The sequence below is a fragment of the Branchiostoma lanceolatum genome, chromosome 10, assembly GCF_035083965.1.
Source record: "Branchiostoma lanceolatum isolate klBraLanc5 chromosome 10, klBraLanc5.hap2, whole genome shotgun sequence".
NCBI classification, from domain to species: domain Eukaryota; kingdom Metazoa; phylum Chordata; class Leptocardii; order Amphioxiformes; family Branchiostomatidae; genus Branchiostoma; species Branchiostoma lanceolatum.
Window position 1 is genome coordinate 3,871,344 of NC_089731.1, and position 21,834 is coordinate 3,893,177.

The 21,834-nt window shown below is 43.1% G+C and overlaps 3 protein-coding genes across 4 annotated transcripts; 1 reads left to right on the forward strand and 2 right to left on the reverse strand.

Moving 5' to 3' along the window:
• Nucleotides 1-1,901: 1,901 nt before the first annotated feature.
• On the reverse strand, nt 1,902-9,203 carry LOC136443407 (ciliogenesis and planar polarity effector 2-like). Its single transcript, XM_066440630.1, has 6 exons — nt 9,006-9,203; nt 6,026-6,171; nt 5,553-5,684; nt 4,824-4,960; nt 4,141-4,291; nt 1,902-3,288 (listed from the first exon to the last, which is right to left on the reverse strand). Exons 1-6 carry the CDS (start codon nt 9,127-9,129, stop codon nt 3,175-3,177), a joined length of 804 nt encoding a protein of 267 aa, XP_066296727.1. The 5' UTR covers nt 9,130-9,203; the 3' UTR covers nt 1,902-3,174.
• A 218-nt stretch (nt 9,204-9,421) lies between these two features.
• On the forward strand, nt 9,422-16,850 carry LOC136443300 (F-box only protein 42-like). Of its 2 annotated transcripts, XM_066440486.1 has the most exons (9): nt 9,422-9,498; nt 9,668-9,852; nt 10,807-11,058; nt 12,052-12,163; nt 12,614-12,766; nt 13,263-13,359; nt 13,492-13,548; nt 14,207-14,323; nt 14,668-16,850. In XM_066440486.1, the coding sequence occupies exons 2-9, from the start codon at nt 9,708-9,710 to the stop codon at nt 15,865-15,867; spliced, it is 2,133 nt and encodes a 710-aa protein (XP_066296583.1). In that variant the 5' UTR covers nt 9,422-9,498; nt 9,668-9,707; the 3' UTR covers nt 15,868-16,850. The 2 variants fall into 2 exon arrangements, with proteins under 2 accessions (XP_066296583.1, XP_066296582.1); XM_066440485.1 differs by having other exon boundaries at nt 9,422-9,852.
• A 602-nt stretch (nt 16,851-17,452) lies between these two features.
• On the reverse strand, nt 17,453-21,371 carry LOC136443302 (tripartite motif-containing protein 2-like). The gene is made up of 3 exons (XM_066440487.1): nt 19,811-21,371; nt 19,139-19,408; nt 17,453-18,634 (listed from the first exon to the last, which is right to left on the reverse strand). The coding sequence occupies exons 1-3, from the start codon at nt 21,308-21,310 to the stop codon at nt 18,347-18,349; spliced, it is 2,058 nt and encodes a 685-aa protein (XP_066296584.1). The 5' UTR covers nt 21,311-21,371; the 3' UTR covers nt 17,453-18,346.
• Between the last annotated feature and the right edge of the window lie 463 nt (nt 21,372-21,834).

The window sequence follows — 21,834 nt, forward strand, 5'->3', positions numbered from 1 at the left end:
CATCATGTTTCACCAATAAAGCAGTGGAAGGTATGGCGAAACAGGTGTTTCTTGTTAAAGGTAACCTGTTCAAGGCCGCCATACGGAAGAATGTGTGGACCACTGAAGAATATGTGTCAACAGAACTCCATTATGACCCTGGAACAACGGTGGATTTTTTCCTACAGCCCAACATCAACCAACATCTTGGCAGGACAGTGACATCTTGGCTGAAACTGTACATGTATGCTTTCTTGGAAGCCGCCTGTTGTATTTTCTTTTGTTTTATTCCAGCATTGAAATTTATAGCCTGATATCCAAACCTATTATGCCTGCCAACTCTCTTTCGTCCTAAAGTTTGAGGTTGAAACAATACTGTTACAGTAGTTTACATTTATTTACTAATACCCTTAAGGATAGCAAATCAGGGACCAAGATGACACATGGCCTCACAAATGCTTATCATGTCTTGCCAAGGTAAGTGAACCAAACGGTCGTTTTCAACAGAAGAGGACCAATTGTCACTGATCTTCGGCTCCCTTGATACTTAAGCACTGTATACTATACATGTATATAGTGTGTTTCGTGACAGTGTACGCTTATCCCAAACCGTGCCTGGGGCGAAAGCACGTTCTTGGATACTCGGGCACTGTCCCGAACTGCGTCTGGGCACGGTTCGGGACAGTGCCTGAGTATCCCAAACTATGCACAGTTTGGGATAAAGCAACCTTGTATCCAGAACAGTGCCTGAGTAAATCTACGGTATTTGATACATACCACATGTATGTTGAACTGTGCCTGGGTAAATGTACAGTCTTGAACATGTCATATCTTGGACGCTGCCTGGGTAAAACTCCAGTCTGCCCTGGGAAACCAGACTAGGATCGGGCTGTTAGCCAGTTTCTTTGGCGGCCAGAGACAGTCAGCCCGCCCGGGAAAGGGCCGGTCCACTTCACGTAGAATTGATCTAGATCGGGCGGGCTGACTGCCTCGGGACACGACGTAACTGGCTAGTGGCTCGATCCTAGTCTGGTTTCCCAGGGAAGAATATATTCAGTCTTACAAATAGTTTTTTAGCATCTGTTATAGACACTGTCTTTTTGTGCCATTTCAATTCTAAGTCTAAGTAATTCAAGACAAGCGTGAAATGTATTTTACAGAGCGAGAATTATGCTGACTCCTCCTTATCCCAGCGCCCCGAAAAACCATAGATGGCGGGGCTGCGGGAAACAAAAACACGCTGCCTTATATGGAAACGCGGGCGTGAATAGTTACATAACTGTTCCGTAAATCACAGTGATTGACAGCGCTTCCGGGCACAGTTTGGGACAGTCTGACCGTATCCCGTTCTGTGCCTGAAAAAGCATGGATCGTGACAGGCATGGAACGGGACATTAAAGCATACAAAGGGATCCATGAACAAGTGTATGCTTTAACAACAGCGCCGCCTACCTCTGGAGCCATAAGTGCAGAGTTTCTGTCCCGTGTGTCCAGTTCTGTGTGGGGGAAGGGCACCTGGAGACTGTTGTTGTTGTCGTACAGGCAGCAGCCAAAGTCTGTGAGGATCAGTCTCGATAGAGATGGTATCAGGGTTACACAAGGCCATCAAAATATCTATTCATGAAAAAATTGAGTGTAAAAAACATATAGCTTTGCTGGAATATATACCACATCAAATATAACTTATGTCATACCTGGGCTGGGATAACATTCAAAACAGGTGTTCCGGACTGGTCCATATTTCAAGGTATTGAATGTGCTTTGTGTGCACTGCTGTCGAAAATTCAAATACCAAATTTAGACGTTAGAATTCATGCTGTTACAAGGCAAAGGGTTGTAATATACAATCCGAAGCATAATACACCATGATGTTGTATTCTATATCTATGCGCTTAGAGCCTTAAAGACAGATTGTTGAAAAATGTAATAAATAAATGTTTATTTTCACATATTTCTTTGGTACATATGATTGATACAATGTGATCTAGAAGATTGAGAAGCACATTGACTCTATTCGTTTGTCATAATCTTACTGCCCATCTATACAGCGTGACTAGAGATTCTGAACTTGTGTACACAGATAGATAGAGCGTCATCAATTTAGTGTCTATTGTTCGACCACAAAATGAAAACATCTTTGGTACATTTAATCATTTCATCTTATTGCAATTATGGAAGGCTAATTGCACAGTAATTACAATAAAAGAACATGGAAAGTATGTATAAGAATCATTTCAATTTTCAGGAAATAAAACAATATATAAGTACATAGTATACCCCACTTGGAGGGCACAAGCCCTAGCATATGCAACATATAGAGTTTTATCCATATATTTTGTATACTATAGTCACTGTCAGAATTTGCTCAATTTGTACATTTTCGATTGCTGCATTATTGTCTACCAAGTACCTACCTTACAGGTCTCATTAATATCAAATTAAGTACACATACTTGACAAACCTATACCATAATTTGTCAAATTATTATGAATCTCTGCCCCTCTAGATTTAAGAAAATGCCTTGAGAGTTGGTTTAATAATGTACATGTTTTAGTATTGTAAATCTTAAAATGTTTGCAGTGGTTGACTACCACACTATTTCTAATTTGCAAATTTGCAATATAGATTACACATAATGCACATTCTAAAGCTCACACCTGAAGCAAAAATACAAATTTTCATAACATTATAACACATTGCCACAGATTCATAATGATCAAAGTGTGATATTTTTTTTAAACACATTTAAGACAAACTGTGTCTTTGTTAGAATAACAGTGAAAATAATAATGATGAATTCAGATTGCACTCAGATTACTTACTTGACAATTTCTCAAACTTTTCAGACAAAGATTGTCCACATGTCATCGTCCTTTCATTCGACATAATGTGATATATAATTGTCATATATTTAAGTACAACGACACAAGTAGATTTTATTCCAGGTTTGTAAAAATATAGATACCTTTTAGATCACCACAGCCTTACCTGCTTACCTGCTGCAGTCAAATGTATGGACATGGATTTTTGCTCCAATTTCTTCAAAATATGTACAACAGTAGAATGTGTGGACATGGATTTGTGTGATTTGATTTGCTCCAAATTGTGGAGGGATTTGATTTTGGGTCAAATTTGTGATCCAAAAACGTGGAGAATTATTTAATTTATCCTTTAAAAGCCTTGATGATATAAAAGTTAGATAAAGGATATCTTTGGCTCCCCTGTGTAGTCTGGGGGTCTGTAGATCCCGGCTGCGATCTGGTCATGTCGCCACAGGTGCTCACAGATGCTGTTCAGGAACTGTGCCACCTGACAAACAACAGATAATAGTTTCATCAGGTTCAGGTGTTTTTCTAAAGAGGGGTGCTGCACTCCTAAGCTCTAACCGTGCACTCCTTACCCACACCACGTACTTTCTGTCCTAACAGCTATCTACCACCTAAAATTATGACCAGAACAATATCAAAACAGGAAGTTCCACTGAAGTAACTTAGAAAACTACTAGGACAATCAACAAACTTGGCCTACATTTTTAACACATACCCATGTACGAAATATCCTAAGGATCCATCCACAACTTCTCAGGATATACTGTTCACAAACAGAAACAAACACACAGGAAAACAGAGCTGAATACGTAACCTTTCTTAGAGAAGGTAAATATTCACACATTACAGTTCTTATGCATGGTCAAAATTGCTATTCTGTTGTTCAAAAATTGTCTTATTTTAAAAACCAAACCAGGTGATGCAGATATACCTCCATGATCCCTGCGCGACCATCCAGTGCTTTCCGTATGGAGGGGGGAAATTTACACCATCGTCACCAATCTGTTGATTCTATCTGTCACACACCCATCAAATTTCTTGTTGAGGAAGGCCCACAAGGTTGCCAAGTAAATACATGGACATTTAAGAGTTCTAATTGGGGTAGGGAATTTCCCGGGCAGCCTTCGTAACCCCTGCTTCTCCTAATGGGTCAGTGAAGTCAATACTTGTCTCGAGCATTGATATTTCTGAGCTTAGTGAAGAAATGCTGCTACAGTAACAATGGAGCCGCCTTTCTTCGTAAATCGATGGCAACATCAGGCTCTTATGAATTGGCTAAAAAAAAATAATAATAATAATTAGTGTGTTTGAAAACCAAACCAGATGCAGCTACCTCCATGATCCCTGCACGACCATCTAGTGCTTTCCCGTCCGGCGTTCGCGGGCCGTCCACGTTGCGAATCATCAGGACCGGTACCTTCCAGCGGTGCTCAAACTCACGGATGTCCCGCGTTGGAACCTCGTTATGTAACGTCTGGTCATACCTGCAGGTCTTAGGGTTAAGGGCTTGGAACCAATATTCTTAGGCGGGATTCGTAAGTCATAATTGACATCTGATATATTCACAAAGAAATTACAAATCAGAAAAAATAACACAGCAAATTTTGAAGGTATTAGAGGGGCAAGGTAAGGACTTCAAAATGTCTCAAAATCTTCATAAATGAGGCATTTTTCATAATCATAGATCAAAACTGCAAGCAAAGTGCATTTGTAGTTGCAGAGTGACAGATGTAAGAAGTACAGATAAATCATTAACACAATAAAACTGGATTAAAACTGCAAGTGATAGTAAGCTGTTACAACCACCAGGTGTATAACATTTCATCATGAATTACGTCGAAGATCAGACGTTCAGGAAATAAGATACGCAATAAAACAATTTCAACAACTGGATACATTTTGGAAATGGTCTTTTTTTCTTCCAAAATCTATCCTCTTTCGTGAGTAAATGTTTTATTGTGCAACATGAACATTAATTGGTGGATTGATTAATTGATTGATTGACTGTAAGGATACTTTGTCCCGACCACGAGTCTGAGGATGGACTCGGAAGATTCCACTACGCGGGACATGAGGTGGGGCAGGTCGTCAAAACTGGAGCGGTCTGTGAAGGAGAAGAGGAACAGCACTGCGTCCACCTTGTCCTTACAGGCCTGAAAATACACGACATAAAAACTTAAAACTGGTACATGGTGGTAGGGGAGACATTGCGATCTGGCAGAATTGACGATTTTACAGCGGATAGAGATGCAATTGGAGTCTCTGCTGGATACCATGCCAGTTGCATTTGTCCTTTCCATCTGGAATTTAAGCCAGTTGACTTTATGCACTACAATTTAGTTAACAAGCATGTGATACACAGATGTCAATATCTAAGATGTCTGCGTTAAAGGATGGCTTTTTTCCACTGTAAATGAAAGGAGGACATTCTACTAGTAATCAGTGTTTATTTACTTGTAAATAGAATTATAAATTTGCGAACAGATTTAAATTCTTTTTCTGTGAACATCAACTTTAATAATTCCACCGGGTTCCTTGAGTTAAGACCCCCAGACCAACAAAAAGCAATGTTATCAAAAGTAAGTCTTGAACAAAGTATGTCTTGAACACTTGGATATCTAAAGTGTGCATGCCTTAGAGATAACAGATGATGCATCAGTACTAGTAGATCACTTTAAATTCACAGTTTCCTTTGATATGGTGGCCTTAAGGTAACGTAGCAGAATTATGAGGGTTGTCACTCACAGGTAAGATGTGATCAAACTTCTTGAGCGCCTGCTCGCCGGCGTCCCAGAAGTGCAGTTTGAACATGATGACCTTCTCCCTCTGCACCAGCTTGGCTGGCCAGTACAGCACTGTGGTCTGGATACCTGGGGTCTAGGGACAAATTCAACGACAAAAATCAACAACACAGGCTCCCAAACAAGTAATGCAACAGACACAAATTTAAAGCTGGAAACATCCTATAGAGTCTAACCAGGCAGCAGTGTTAAATTTGGTTGCTAAAATATTGCTAATAAAATAAAAAAAAGTCTGTAGGACACAATCCTCTGTGAAGTAAGGCTCCCAAGGTTGAGTCGTTCCATGCAAGGCTGGAGGCCTGCCCGCCCTAACTAGCCCAGGACCTCCCCTCCCACCTACTTTTCCCTTGGCCTTGATGTGGTCATATGCCATCATGATGATGATGAAGTTTTAAACTTTAATTTGATTCCCTTCACCTCCTGGTGCGCAGGTGGGACCTCGATCCCCGCCAACTTGGCGACCGTTGCCGTCTTGCCGACGCCCGACTTGCCTGCCAGGTAGATCTTGTAGGAGACCGTCTCTGGTTCCTGCTGGGGGGACAGACTGGGACGCTCCAACAGACCTGGGGAAATATTGAATCAGGATTGGTGGTTATTGGTAATTCAAGTTAATCACACACAGGTTCACAAAGGGATGTCAATGTAGCTCATCTACTAGTAGTAGCAGCCTCACAGTTCAGCTTCTGGTTCCAATTAATTGGTAGGGCAGATTGGTTGGGGATTTTGGAAGAGACATTAAGGGGGTTCCAAGCACGTTAAAGGGGAAGGACTAGCAACCCCACATGTATATATCAGAAACAAGATGCACATTATATGCATCTTGTTTCTGGTCTTGATATGCTGTAAAGGGGTACATTACATGTTTGCAGGGGAATAACATTGCGAGAAAAAGTTCGCAGTTGAAACAAGGGGTAAGTGGGTTGACAGAATAAAAATGTCCGCAGTGTTTTTGAATCTGCAGAGTAAAGCCACCGCAAACAATTTCCCTGCAGAAAATCCAAGGCTGCAGGACAATCATTGATTACTAGAGGGCGCTTCAGTACTGCCAAGTAGCAACTTGCAGAATTCCAATGAAAACATAACTTGCTTCAACATAAATACTCTCATCTCCCAAATAAACGTACCGGTACGTTTATTTTTTTCAGCCTCAAAATCCACCCAGTACGTTCTTATTTTGGACAGTACCTTTATTAATTTTTTGAAAATCAGAGTTTTGCTAACCAGGGATCCCATCAAAATCGAAAGTTTGGGTATTCCTGCCCATATTTCCCCGACATTTTTGCTCATTATTTGTTATTTTTCGGCCTAGCGGCGTTGATTTCCCTGCTGCTATGACCCGGCATTTGTGAAATCCTGGCGGTACTAACATGTCAGTCGATCTCGATACAAAGTAAATGTTGCTATCTCAGACAAAATAAGATGCCACACTTAAGTTTTGAAATCTATTTTTCATATAAACAACATTGACAGTCTTTTCCCGTTCTAGACCATCTGAATTCTTACAGTGATCGCAAAATTTACGCTCGAAAAAGACAAAAACATTGCCAAAAGAACAACCTTGGAACAACGTAATCAACACCATGAATGCTCAAGTTACCATTGAGTCGCATGTAAATTCTACTCACGTGAAATACAGCCTTTCCTCAAAACTTTTAGAATATGAAAATAACACCACATTATGACAGTGTCTTAGCATTAAAAACTGAATAATACTTTTAAAATCTACAAAAACATTTAAATCCTACGGTTCCTACCACAAACATGAAAATTCAGCCCTTGGAAAATCGCCACAGTACAGTAACGCACGCCACTAGAAGTTTCCCACGGACGGATCGGAAGAACTCACTTCTACCAAGGGGAAACAGCTCTTTTTGATCTTCCAATAAAACTCTTTTGTCTTTGTCAGAAATGTGTGGTATTTCATATTCAGTAATTATCACCCACGATGTTTTGACAAAAATCACTCCCCTACAAACAAATTGGCTGAGTATTCTCAGAACTTCATGTAGCTCTCTGTTAGCCCCGCCCCTTACTGTCTGTGTTCCTGTGTTCGGTGCCGCTCTGTCTGACTCACGCTTTGATGTGTAACATGAGAACCCTGTGGTTTGTGGCAATGTTTTAGATGTAACCAAGGAACTTTTAATCAGAAAGAGAGAGCACAAAATAGAGCAAGCCTGAGATTTCTCACATCTAAACAATGAATTTGTTGACAACTAAGTTCCTCAAAATGAAAGATTTTTTCTGCATACATCAAGGGTAATTTTTGGATTTGAAATTATTTGGATTGCAACAACACAATAAAGGAGAATATATGATAATGTTCTTTATAATAAGGTGATTTTGTGGAAAGCATATACTTCTAGTAATGTTTACAAAATTAATCCATGTTTCTATATGCAATGCATACATGATAAATGGAAAGTTGAGCAAGAAAAAGTACTAGTAACAACTAACATCATACATGTCATAGTTCAATCTTTTCTACATGGCTTTTACAAATACGTAATACTTGTATTTTCATCGGATATTCAGGATATGGTAATTTTCTGTTCAAGTTCTAAATGTTGATGCATTTGTACAAGGTGTTACCCATGCAAGTGAACTGAGAAGTTTGGCAACTACTTCTGTTTTAATGATATACCAGTTTATACAACAATTTTCCTTGATCACTTGGTTCAAGTTCCAAGTAGAAAATACATGTATCATGTACATTTTCACTTGTTGAATTTGAAGCACCGTTGGCCCCCGCGGGGAACCTATGCCCAATTTTTCCAAAAGTGGAGAAAATGATTATAATTTGAACAAGATATCTACAGTTATTCGGTTCATTATTTACATACTTATATAGAATATGTAAATAAAAAGAACCTACCTGCTTATCATCTTCTTTCCCTAAGACAGAAGTAGCATGGACACAGTTAACGTGTCAATTTGGTAATTTTCCGGGGGGTACGTTTATTCCGGGGGGTATGTTTATTAGATTTTAAAAATTTGTCCAGGGGGTATGTTTATTCCGGGGGGTATGTTTATTTGGGAGATGAGAGTAGTATCCAATAGAAACATAATATTATTACATGAACTCTAACATATCATGTTGTCTACTTTCAATTTCCCCCATCGCCACATTACATTACACTTAAACACTAAAATACTTATAATATAGTTATATGTATTTATGATATAAAGTTATCCAACAATGGATTTATAATTTCATCATTTATCTTGATAGAATTGTCTTTCGATATTTGCTGAACAAAACCGCATCAACCATAAACATTGAACCTGTGAACACACATTAATATGAAGATATTTAAAGAGTACCCACATGTTTTGAAGATAAGTAAATAAACAACTCTATAAAAGTTGTCAACGCCCCCCTCCCCCTTAGTTTCCTCACCGAAAATCCGGCGCCTGTTCCTCCGCAGTATCCCGGCGAGGTACTCGCGCCCCTCCGGCGTCTTGTGCCACTCGGGGCTGATCAGGGCGCCCGGAGACACCAGCGACGTCACCGGGCCAGACATTTTAGAACCGCCAGGGAAATTCGAAAAAATTCACCTGCTTCCGGCCGCCATTTTTGTTTGAAAATCTCGGATCGTCCATTGAAAAAGAGATGTCCGTGGGTATTTTTTTTCTTTGCACTATAAATTCAAAAACAAAGAAAAGTAGATACATCAAATACAAATGCTGTAAACCTCTTATTTATATTATATAGTTACTTATTTTAGTGATTTTTATCTAATATTCTTTCAATTTAGGGGCTAAACGTGGTTGAATAATACTCTGCACGCCCCTATCATCAAATGTACTCGTCTGATCCCGCTATGCTTTGCGGGGAGATGTGAAGAGATAGTTTCGAAGTCACTGCGTCGCATTTCAGCAAATTTTACGAGGTGAAAAAAGACAACTATTGTTGCGTCACAGTTATATTTCTGTTTCAGAAAGAAGTTGCTCCGTGTAGGAGAAACGGAGAGTGACGTCAGTGTTTCAGGAGTGATTTTGGAGCCTAATTCACGACAAAGAAAGCTAAGCTAGCTTACGCCCCCTCCCCCTTTTCCTCAGTTGTGGATGGCGACTTCGCAGAAGAACTAGAGCGACAATAATGGACGACAGTGTCGCCTGCAGCGGTTTCTCGGTGAACGATCTTCCGGAGGAGCTTCTGGAGAGGATCCTCCTGTTCCTGTCTCCGTACGGGGAGTATAAGACTGCCGCGCTCGTCTGTAAACAGTGGCGGAGACTTATCAAAGGTACGTACCGGTCTGAAAATATTATGGGCCTTGCCAAAAAAGGGGGGGGGGGGTGATGACATAGCACTAGAACGGCTTGAAGCAGGACTGAGGGGGGTGGAAATCTTTTGGACTGCAGGGCTTGGCTAGGTGGTCGAAGTAGTCGGAACGCAGGACTTAGGGGGTTGAACTCACTTGAAGCGTTTATAGGACTCAGGAATACATGAGGGGGTTATGATGCAGAAAGGGGTGTCATCAAGTCCATGCCCCCTCTTTCTTGGATCTTGGTAAAATGTGTTTGCTTTATGATTAACTTATCAACTATCTAGATGATCTAGATCCTTTTGTGAGGTTTGATTTATAGGATGTTGGCAAACTACTTGACTTACTTGACATATTACACTAGCCGTAAAAGTTAAACCAGCAGTGTTTCTTCCTTGTGCTTGATGTCACAGGCCTTTGTGTGCCTTTTTCTGTGAGACATACTAGTAGCTAGCCCGGTATGTTAGCCGTTGGCAGTGAATTATTCATGAAGCAGTGCTGCGCTGATCAGCTGATGATCCCATCAGTAAGGCTTCTGTAAGCAATTGGCCTCTTTTATCTTCATAAAATGAACAACAAAAATGATTATTACCTTCCACTGCATGTGAGGAGCAATATTTGCAAATTCTCTCCGACACAAATAGTAGTTTCATGATAAAAAGTAAAGCAGTCATCCTCAATTGAGGTGATGCATGATGCTTTTTCAAGTAGCTAGTGGTTGTGCAATGTGGCCTCGCCACGACTCACGTTTTTATCCAAGCACACCGGGTCACCCCTCTCTTCTCCATAAGTGTGTTGGGTTCTTTTACGCACAGTGATTTGATGCTTAAGGCTTATGCCTAAAGCTCTCTCATACAAGGGGCCGCCGGCTTTATAATAATATCATATCACCATCCAAAATTTATCGCCCTAACACTGCCCTAATCCCTCCAGGTGTCAGCAAGCAGCACTCCCAATCCTTCGTCACTGCCATCGGGGAGGGAACCATCCAATGGCAGACTATCCGCGGACCCTCCCACCAACCGCAGCCTGCCCCGCGGATCTCCCACAGCGCCTGTTACTATGATGACGACCAGGCCATGTACGTGTTCGGCGGAAGCTCCGTGGCCAATCCCAACACCTGTTTCAACGACCTTTGGAGGTTTGACCTTGCCAGTGAGGAATGGGTGAGACCGCTGGCCGCTGGTATGTACTAATATTTCAAGGTCACTCTATTATTTTTAATACTCAGTTTGATTCAACAAAGATACACCTGTACACAGACTCAGATTTAGCAGATGTTGTAGAAGTAACTTAATGTGCAACATATTATTAATATTATGACTTTTTTTATTGTAAAGTTGATACATGTATTCGCAAAGGTAAAATAGCTGACCTCATGCTTTTTCTTAACAGTAGTGCAATGCGACTTCATATTCACTTTACTATTAGTCTCTTTGTCTCCTGGTTATGTTAAAAAATGAACAAATAAACAGGCTTTTAGCTAGGATTTATAGACAAGGGGTCCAAAGGGGGGGGGGGGGTTATGCTGTAATGTGGGGGTTAGGTGTGTTCCAGTCTTATCATACTTTTAGCAGACCATTTTAAGCACTAAAAACTGATTGTTCCCCCTCTGTCTCCCAATGGGCACTATGGATTAACAATTTCATGGTAGCTTTGCATGTCAATCAGTTTTTATGCTTTCCCAGTGTGTGGTAGGACTAAATAGGCATCAGTGACAACTTAAAACAGTAACATGTGTCTGTAATTACCAGGGAAACAGGGGTCCTCTGTGCGTCCAGCTGAAAAAGAGGGCGTCCAATTTCCTTCTTATTTTAGTATCATGCGTCCAAATGACTGCATGGACGCATGCCTAGCTAAAAGCCTGCAAATAAAGGAGCAAGATACATGTACAGTATATGCAGTTTTTAGATCCAGATATGCTTGTCAGGGGTTTTTCTAGAAAAATTAAACAAGAGGGAGCACACACATGGGAGGGAGCGAATTCTATGTATTTATGGATGAATCTATTGCTGAGTGAAGGCTGTATGCTCTTATTAAGCTAAAATCTGAATTTGACAAGGGGGAGCTGGGCTGGAACAAGAGGGTGCAACTCCCCTCTTTCCTGATTTAGATGAACCCCTGCTTGTTATTGGAAAGAACTAATTCCTGTCCAAACTTTGCCCTTTGCCCCGTCAGGTTCGTACCCCTCTCCCAAGGCCTGGGCGTCGCTGGTTCGGTACAAACGCTGCCTGGTGCTGTTCGGAGGCTGTGCCCGGCCAAGCCCCTACCCCTACCACCAGCCGGAGAGGTGCGACTTTTACTTGTTGTTCATTTCTGTCAATCATTCAATTAGATTTCACATTAGACTGGCGTTAAATTGCTGGTGGCAAAAAATGGCAGTGTAGCTATTATGATGAATGCGAGATTGAGAGGTTATGGGTTTGATTCCTACCATTGGGCTAGATGTTGTATCCTTGTGAAAGGTACTGAATTCTGAATAGATGATTTTCTTGAATGGTCTATCAGTGCAAAGACTTAAGTACATGTACGTCACAATAGCACAATTTAACTTAACACTGATAGGAGAAGTTCATTTTACACTCAGTCAGCAGACAATCTTTCCAGATGTTAGTAGAGAAAAAGTAAGGTTGGGAACATAAGAAAACTATGTTCAATTGATTTACCAACTTGAAGTTGAAGATACTATTTACAGATATAACCCTTACTGTACTGTCTTATACATATGTTTCCACCACAGGTATTTTGATGAGATCCACCTCTACACACCCACAGACAACAGGTGGAACTATGTCGTCACATCGCCCTCTCCCCCTCCTGTAGCTGGCCATGGAGCCAGTGTTATAGCAGACAGGATGGTGGTGATAGGGGGGTCTCTCAGTTTACAGAGGAGGTGAGTAGGGGGTGTGATGGGGGGATGCCTCAGACAACAGATGGAACTACGTGGTCGCAAAGGGAGTTGCCCTAATTATAGAGGTTGATGCAAATGTGGTTGAAGTATTGAGTTGATTGTTATTTTGCTATTTCTTCCCGAGATAAACTATTTGCGTCATGTCAAAGTTTGTGTTCTAAAGTTGATCCAAGTCTGATAAAACTAAACCTGAAAATTTCTTATTGCAAGGCATTATCTCTAATTTCAGGTTTTGATATCTTCTAATAAGGTCTTATGCTGCATTGTAATATGTAAAAGCTGAAAAGAAAGCTACAAATCTTTTTTCATTGAAGCATATTTTTAGTGTCTGTAGGAAATCTAAAGATGAGTAAGGATGACCTGTGGTTCAATAACCATGAGCTGTGGTACAGCACTATCATCTATTGGAAAAGCATCAAACATATTGAATGTTTTTGTAATTTCTCATGCATAAACCTTTGTGCTGTGTTCCTGTCAGGTCCAACGATGTGTGGGTGTTGAACCTGCAGACCATGGAGTGGAGCATGCAGCAGGTCCAGGGGACCCCGCCCCTCCCCAGGTTTGGGCACACACAGGTACGGCTATTCGTGTCTCTGTTTATTCATGAAATTAATTCTTCACGAAGTTTCTTCATGAAAGCTTCAAGACTATGTTACTCAAAATCGTTTTGCTGATTTTAATCATTTTGTGTTCTTTGTTTTTGACAGGTGATTTTGGATGACCAGACCATCCTGATCATTGGTGGATGTGGAGGAGCCAATCAGGTGAGAGCTTACATCACCTCCCAGGGCTCGAAATACTGGGTGCATGTGCACCTGTGTGCACCCAAAATTGGAGCTGTGCACCTAATTTTTGACTGTGGGTGCACTGGTGCACCTAGATATTTTTGTACTCTTTAGGGTAAAGGTTCTCTTGTACACTAGCATACTGAATATTCTTGAAATGTAAGTATCAGTAAAAGCAATATAATCTTTTGTACTTTATTTGATGTATTGCTTGGTTGAAATTTGAAATCTGGGTAGAATCACAGATTGGAGTTCTTAAGAGAGGCTGTAGCGTCAAGCTTATGTTTTGGTATCATTCAACTTTATTTTATGTGGTGCACCCAAATTATTTTCTGTGCACCTAATTTTTTAGGTTGGGTGCACCAGTGCACCTATTTCCAAAAATGAATTTTGTAATGTAATAAGTAATGTTGATGATGGTTGAACATTGAGTCTATACAAAATGAATCAATCAATTAATTAAGCAATTGGATAAACTCTCTAAAGAGTCAAACCTTTCAGATTGCATCCACTATCATTTACCAGTGACTGAGAATGAGTTGACCTGAAATTTGAGTTGTGCACCTTATTTTGGGGTGAGGCTGAGAACTTATTGATCACCCCTTGGGTATCAATGACAAAGCCATGTTTCCCCCAGAACTTCAGCGATGCCTGGATGTTGAGACTAGACACAACGCCGTGGACGTGGAGCCAGCTGGGGGTGGACAATGAGAACCTGGCAGCTCCGCACATCTGGTGTCATCCCGGCTGTAAGGTGGGGACTTTTCATACTTGTCAAATGAACTTGAATACCATACGCCGAAAAACGTTTAAGACAGCATCTGCTGTCTTTCATCAGTAACTGATTATATAACAGTACATGGTTTTAAACTGTAGATTGACTGAAAATACTTTCACTCTGCCTTGTAATTGTATTATTGTTTTGTGTGTACATGCACATATCTTGCATATTGGCTGAAACCCTGGCTCTTTCTCTCTACTGAAAAGGCACACTATGGTTTTTTTAAACCCTTGATTTTCCTGATTTAGAACACATTATTTGGCTATTACGAGCTACAGCTACATGTACTTAAAGATGCATTTTCTGTCCTTCCACAGGTTGGTAACTATGTGGTGTTCCTGAGCCAGGACCCCAACATGTCCAACATGTCAAGTCTTCACAACAAGCCCTCCCCGCTGCGCCTGGAAACCCACCGACACCCCTCCCTCCAGACCCTGCGCCGCCTGCCCCCCAGCTTCGACCCCAGCCAGTGTCCGCACGGAACAAACGGGAGGGAGAAACGCAGGTGTGAGAACGGCGTGCGGGGATCGTTTGCGCGGCCTGTACGCACGCTTTCGCCTCAGCCGGGCTCAAGCGGGCAGCAGGAACAAAGGTTACGATTTGGCCCGCGTGAAGCAAGGGACGTTACGGACCAGGGCGGGGCATCGCGTAGTCTTCCAGCTCAACCTAGCACTAGCGCTCATCAGCAACAAAGGTTACACTTCAGTCCTCGTGATGCGAATGATGACGAAGAGCTACGAGGGGCACGGGGAGGGATGTCGGGAAGCTCGTCCGAGGGTAAGAGACCAAATCTTCCTAACGGCAGCGCCTCTAAGCAACAGAAAATGGACAGGCAACAGTCGCACTCGCAGGCTGGAATGTCATTTTGGGGCCCTACAATGCAACCAGCCACATTACAAGGCAGTAGCGAAAGAGGAGGGTTAAGTAGAAATATCACCTCACTTGCAATGTATAAGGCTAACCATAGTAGTAACAGTCCAATAGCAAGCAGCATCGAAACTGCTTCAAATGGTCAAATAGTTGTTCCTAGAGGCCCGGGTCCAAGCACAGGATGGGTTTCCACAGAGAGAAAGCCTGAGGCAGGCAGTAGTGAGACTGCATCTCCTCCTCAACAAGCAGCTGTCACACGGATGGACTGTGGGTGCAACGTTGACTGTGAGAGCGTAGCCGATCACGACGTGTCGAGCTGTAAGGACAGAAAGATGCGTGCCACGCTCCGCCAGTTCAAGTGCGCCGACGTGCCACGGGACTGCCAGACGTGCATGGGAATGCACATGTACGTGTTGGACGTCAGCGCCGCGCGGACCACGGGTAGAGTTCGGTGGCTAGAGATGCCGGACAACGAAGACTTCTTCGCGCCGGAAGAGACGAGTCTCCACTCGGTGGTGATGGGAAGGGGAGATGTGATCGTTTACGGGGGGATGGAGAGCGTACGCAGTAAGAGGCAGACGGGGATACGGTTAGGACTGGTGACGATGCCGAACAAGCTGTACAGGCTAACAGCTAGACGAGTGTGATGATCCTTTTTTATCACATTTTTTAAGATTCGTTTTAAGAACAACAGGTCTGCTTACATTTTTACAGACCACTTAACTTCCTGTGTCACTGACTGGTGCAACATACAACGTCAACTCTAAGAATTCCACTGGGTTTCCTTAGACCACCACATTTTTTCAAAACAGAAGTATCAAGATCTCAAGAATGTCTTTAATATGGGGGTCTTAAAGTACCGTTTGAAATTATGGGAGTTGATATCATATTCTACATGTCAATATTTGAATACATTCCAAGAATGTATTTGTAACACGTTGGAATGAATTGAATGTTTATCTGACCTGTTAGAATGTTCTCAAATCTTGACATATATCATAAAGCGCTTTTTGTGCTCATGCAGTTTGGTGGTCTGTATAATGATATTGTGAATTAGCCTTATTGGATAATCCCGGCAGTATTGTGTAACTAATTTCTAGGGGATTCAATCAGTACTTACAGACATGAAACCAGAAATCATACATACCTATACATTGTATAGGATCAGAAAATTGTCAAGCACTTAATGATAAATACATGGGAGCAACCAAAGCTGTGTTACTTTGTCAACTGATTGTTGCTGATATTTGCTTGTTATATAAACTGTCAGAGTTTGTGCTCTTTGGTTTATCACTTTGAAAGTCTGTTTATTCATGAAAAGCTTATATCAGCCAGCAGGCTGCTGTTAATTGCAGTCATGAGGGAAGAGGGAAGGGTCAGATGAAATATAACAGAGATACAGATTGGTGCTCTTTTATTTGTTGAAGAGAAACATAGGTGCACTATAGCTAGGGTAGATTTATTTTGCAATTAAGGTGAACCAGCTTCGCTTTCATGTCAGTAAAAATAAATACACAAAACAAAACGTAGGTCTGTGATTCATTGAATTTTTTTCTGTTATATGGAGTGTAAAAACATCATGGAGAATCAATGTTTATCAATTCAAAAATTAGATGAAGGCCAGAGATTTATGCAAAGATGCTGCATTGATGCATTGACAATGTCTACGTGTCTGAAGATACACACTCTTATTTTCTGGAAACTTTTTCTGGAAAGTTAACTGCAGAAACAGGTATATTCTGCTTCTGGGTACCCAAACTTCCATACCAAGAAGGTCACTCTACACCATCATATCATGGGTCTGCATGGGGGGGGGGGGGGGGGGGGGGGGGCACTATTCAGTATCTGGGTCATAAAATGGTCCATTACTCTTTTTTGATCCGTGATGAAATGTTTGGAAAAATTGGTTGATTTTGTATTGATGAAAATGTGGTCTTTTAGAAAATAAAACCTACTTCTGAAGTTAGAGTGCCCCTAAGAGGGGCATCTTACTCCAAGGATCTCAGCCTGCACGCCACACCTCTGATATATTAGCACAAACAGCTAATGATGTACATTTTAGACTTATCACATGACATGGGTTAAAACAAGTCAAAAGCACTGGGAAGTTTTGTAATGCCTCCAATCTCGGTTACCCACTATACAATGTGTATCATACCACATATATTCATATAGCAGCTTTTATAATGTCTTTTCTGTGCTTGTCTGCAATACAATGTATATCACAACATATAACGTTAGGAATATTTATTGTATATTCATTATAGTAGCCTAATATATTTTCTTTGAAGCATCATCGTCTTTCTGTCGCAGAAGTCTATACCGTGCCCCGGTCTCAGTTACTTACATGTACTAGGTACACCATTTTTCATGCTAACTTCCGTTGTTACCTGTCGTGATACTCCACAAGCAGTATGACCTTCTTGCCCTCATACAGAAGTCTCTACCCGGTCTCAGTTACCTACTAAATAAATTTTACGTCATGTGACTGCAGGGATGGTTTGAACGTGCCGGGAAGTCTGTGATGCCCCCCGTCTCGCTCACCTACTGTACATATCACAACACAAATGAGTATCTATATGACTATAATAGTAGCCTAATATTTTTTGTGCGTGAAGCATCATCGCCTTTTTGTTCCAGAAGTCTATACCGTGCCCCGTACCTACTACTTAGTGTTGTCATTGCGATTTTCATCGTCACTTTTCGTCCCGCTCCACAAGCAGCACGGCCTTAATTCTTGCCCTCGTCCAGAAGTCTGTACCGTGCCCCTAACACCCCGTATCTACCACTTAGTGTTGTCATCGGGATTTTCATCGTCACTTTTCGTGCTGCACGGTCTCCTTGCCCTCCTCCAGAAGTCTGTACCGTGCCCCGTACACCCCATACCAACTACATAATTGTATGCTAGGGTCCCGGGGCCCGGTCAGGCTGTTTGCGGAAACGAAAAATCAAAGTGTGTGTCAATAAGTTTGCACAAGCTATGCTCTTAGAAATGTTGGGTACGTTTTGTGTTTTTGTTGTCTTTTATATCATACATTTCTTTCCCAAAGACTGCCCGGCCGGGCCCCGGATTGGAAATGTGACCCTAGCATTAGTGTTGTCATTACGATTTTCATCACTTTTTCGTCACTTTTCTTGATACTCCACGAGCAGCACGGCCTTCCTGCCCTCGTCCAGCACCACGACCCTGCCGTCCCGCGCGCACGCCACGCAGCTGGGCGCCTGCAGGCCGTGCAGCAGCTCCTCCCCGCGCGCTCCCGCCGGGTCGAACCGCTGCACCCGCCCGTTCTTCCCGTCCGCCACCACGATGTTCCCCGCCGGCTCCACGCACACCCCGGCCGGCCGGTTCAGGTGGCCCTCCTCCCACCCGGGTGTCCCGAACGTCAGCTGAACTTCCCCAGATGGCTTCAGGATCTGGGAAGGCAAAAGTACGAAGTCTCTAAAATTTGTCTTCACCTTATCACATATCAATTCATAGTTTAGACTGCCAGATACGTTTTGATTATGGCGTCTCATAAGCCCATATGGCGTCGGGATCTGGGACGGCAACACGAAGGACATGTTTAAGTCTCTAAAACTTGTCTTCATCTTATTTGATATCAATTTATAGGTAAGACTACCAAATACGTTTTGATTGTGGCGTCTCAAAGGCCAATACAATATGGGCTGAGCGAATCTCTCGCAATACACACTGATTATCTTTAATTCATTTATTCATCCATTCGTTCAAAACTTTTATTCAGTCGTCGTCATTATAATACCCTGGTGTAGCGACCGTTGGGATCGGCCCAAAGCTAAACAAGGCTGGACTCCAGGCTAGAATGAAAACGTCCGGTTATGATATACATGTACATTAAAGGGCATGCAGACCCAGTTCACAAGAAAGCAACCCAACCTGAAAATAGAATAGATACCCACCTTGACGTTGTTGTACCACCAGTCCGCCAGTACGATGTCGCCGTTCCCGTCGATAGCGACGGAGTTCAGGCAGACCGGGGGCGGCGCCGTGACGTCACGGTAGCAGCTGAAGGACCGGACGCGCCTGCCGCTGGAGCTGACGGTCAGCAGCGTCCGCAGCTCGGTGTCCAGGATGACCACACGTCCGGTCTTCGGACACACGGCCAGGTCGTGCGGACAGTGCAGGCCCGAGCTGACGTCGAACAGGTGGTCGCCGTTCTCCATGTAGGCCTGAAGGGTTTTCAGATTGAAACAGTAAGAGCAGTGGTTTGTTACCCACTAGCACTGTGTCTAGGACACGGTATTGCTATATGAAGGCGGGGTCAACTCTCTGCTTCAGCCACCTATTGCCTCCCCTACCGAAGTCAGGTACCCAATTTTAAACATGGGCGGAGTAGGAAAGTCGTGTAAAGGGCTTTCCCAAGGGCACAACATCAGTGGCATGTCAGGGGATTCGAACCCAAGACCTATGGGTTCTGGACCAAACACCCCAATTTCAATTGTCTCTACATCTGTGGAAGGTTCATCTCAGGCATTCATGTCCTTTGCATAATGTAAAGATCTATGTTAAAGTGAGTGTAGCTCATCAGATAATTTATCATAGGGATAGAGTGAATTCTCATATATCCCTACCTTAACTGTTTTTTTAGCGCCGACTGCCGCTGACGAACTCGTGCACGAGACGTAGAGTTGTCTTCTGTAGGAGTCGAACGCCATTCTGGCGGGCCTGACGATACTGCTCTTCTCCTCGACAAGGATGTTGCGCTGGAACCTGCCGTCTTCGTCATAGACACGCACTCTTTGTTTCGCCCAATCAGAGACGAAGATGAAACCGTCATCGGAAACGGCGACGCCGGTTGGTTCGTCGATGCGGCCTTCTGATGACTCATTCCCGCCAATGGTTGTGACCTTTGCCCGGACCAGGAGTTTTTCTTCCACGTCAGATTCTTCTGATGGAAGGGTTGGTGATGGAACATTGTTAGGGGATGTTGCAAGCAGCTCTTGATCGATTTTTGGGCCGGACGTGCTTCTAGATCTATTGCTAGACCTGGTTACCTTTTTATCTACCTTATCCTCGGGAACACCTTTGTTTTCCACCACGATCTGTCCGAGACCTCCCGGCACCATGCTCGGCGAAAACTTGATGCGTTGTGCTGAAAAACTGTTCATTTCGTTCACTGCGCCTAGCACTCGGTCATGGGCCTCGCCAAGCTTGCGAACGGTCGTCAGCTTTTCTATGACCCCTGCGTCCTTCAGTTTCCCGCGAGACTGACCGACCATGGCAGTAATATCAGTAGAGACTCCCTCTGCTCTTTCCTGTTGGTCCGCCAGGGGGCCTCGTAGCCCTTCGTACGCTCTATCCAGCTCTTTTAGCAGTTCCTCCTCGCAAAGCTTCACCGCATCCCACCACTGCCCGGCGGTGCGCCTGATCTGACTCTCCACCCGTCCCCTCTCATCCTGAAGCTGTTTCTGTTGGTCCCGAAGCTTCTTGGTCCCCCTGTTGAGGTCATTGACCTGTGACGTCAGCATCCCGAGGAGAGACTGCATCTCGCACGTCCTCATCTCCTGGGCCTCCTCCATGTTACAGACGGAGTGGCCCCCGTGCTTCTTAAGGCATCCCTCGCAGACGGTTTCCTCGCATTGCTCGCAGAAGAATCGAACGTCCTCGTCAATGTGAATGTTTTTCCCGCAGGTGAGCTTTGTTCTCGCCTTTGTCTTTGACCTTGTCCCTACTGGCCGAAGGTCATTTTCCATCAATGTTCCATTCGGACTGGTACTGTCACCCTCCGAAATGCCCGAGTCCCTCTCCGTACCATCTGCGCTCTTTGATGACGCCGACTTGTTCAGGTGTTCCCAGTACAGTGCGCTGGACCGTCGGGTGGGAGACGTGGACAACTCCGATAGCCAGAAGTTATCGGGCAGACCTTGGACTCCCTTCGGGGGCAGGCTGACGGACGACCGACAAGTGGGGCATGTCAGGTACGTCTTCTTACCGACCAGGTTGACAAGGCAGTCCTGACAGAAGGTGTGCAGACAGGCCAGTGCCTTGGGGTTGTTGAACGGCTCCAGACATATCCCGCAGTGTAAGATGGCCCGTGGCTTCTCACCTTTACCACTACCACTGTCTGCCATCTGTGTTGAAATGAAAAAGACAATGATAAATCAGCGATATAGAAAAGACCTGATACTGTCTATCTATTTGTTTAATTTTAGTTCAACTATATACTTTAGGTACAAAAAGTGCATAACACTGCATGACAATAAATGCCGGCAAGTCTGGTCATACTAGTAGTCGCCTCGATTCTAAATCAACCATCACGAGATTTGTCCTGTGTTCCTCGCGTGCAGAGACATCGATAATGCGCCTTTCGCAGTTTCGTGGGGGTAAATTAAGGTCGCAATCGTGTTCTATGTCAACCATTTTTAGATACCTTATGCCACTTTTACAGAATCTTGAACACCAGCCATAAACAAAACATGCCAATACATTTCCTACTCTATATCAAGTCCTTGAGGAAAAGAAGTACTAGTAGAAACGACATTCAATATTTCTATATGTTGAATTTGCTAAGGTGAATGTTTTGATTTATATATATGGTATAACAGGTCCACGTAAAAGTATCAGGTGAACACACCAAATCTCGATACACGCTCTT

What these genes read in the sequence shown, in the direction of transcription:
- LOC136443300 (XM_066440485.1), top strand. Translation starts at nt 9,708, where the DNA reads ATGGACGACAGTGTCGCCTGCAGCGGTTTCTCGGTGAACGATCTTCCG. An exon ending in GTGGCGGAGACTTATCAAAG is followed by an intron (nt 9,853 to 10,806) that starts GTACGTACCGGT and finishes TAATCCCTCCAG; the next exon opens with GTGTCAGCAAGCAGCACTCC. An exon ending in GGTGAGACCGCTGGCCGCTG is followed by an intron (nt 11,059 to 12,051) that starts GTATGTACTAAT and finishes TTGCCCCGTCAG; the next exon opens with GTTCGTACCCCTCTCCCAAG.
- LOC136443407 (XM_066440630.1), bottom strand. Translation starts at nt 9,129, where the DNA reads ATGTCTGGCCCGGTGACGTCGCTGGTGTCTCCGGGCGCCCTGATCAGC. An exon ending in TCCCACCTGCGCACCAGGAG is followed by an intron (nt 5,685 to 6,025) that starts GTGAAGGGAATC and finishes ATTTGTCCCTAG; the next exon opens with ACCCCAGGTATCCAGACCAC. An exon ending in GTCGTGCAGGGATCATGGAG is followed by an intron (nt 3,289 to 4,140) that starts GTAGCTGCATCT and finishes GTTGTTTGTCAG; the next exon opens with GTGGCACAGTTCCTGAACAG.
- LOC136443302 (XM_066440487.1), bottom strand. Translation starts at nt 21,310, where the DNA reads ATGGCAGACAGTGGTAGTGGTAAAGGTGAGAAGCCACGGGCCATCTTA. An exon ending in GCGCTAAAAAAACAGTTAAG is followed by an intron (nt 19,409 to 19,810) that starts GTAGGGATATAT and finishes AAAACCCTTCAG; the next exon opens with GCCTACATGGAGAACGGCGA. An exon ending in GGTGGTACAACAACGTCAAG is followed by an intron (nt 18,635 to 19,138) that starts GTGGGTATCTAT and finishes TTGCCTTCCCAG; the next exon opens with ATCCTGAAGCCATCTGGGGA.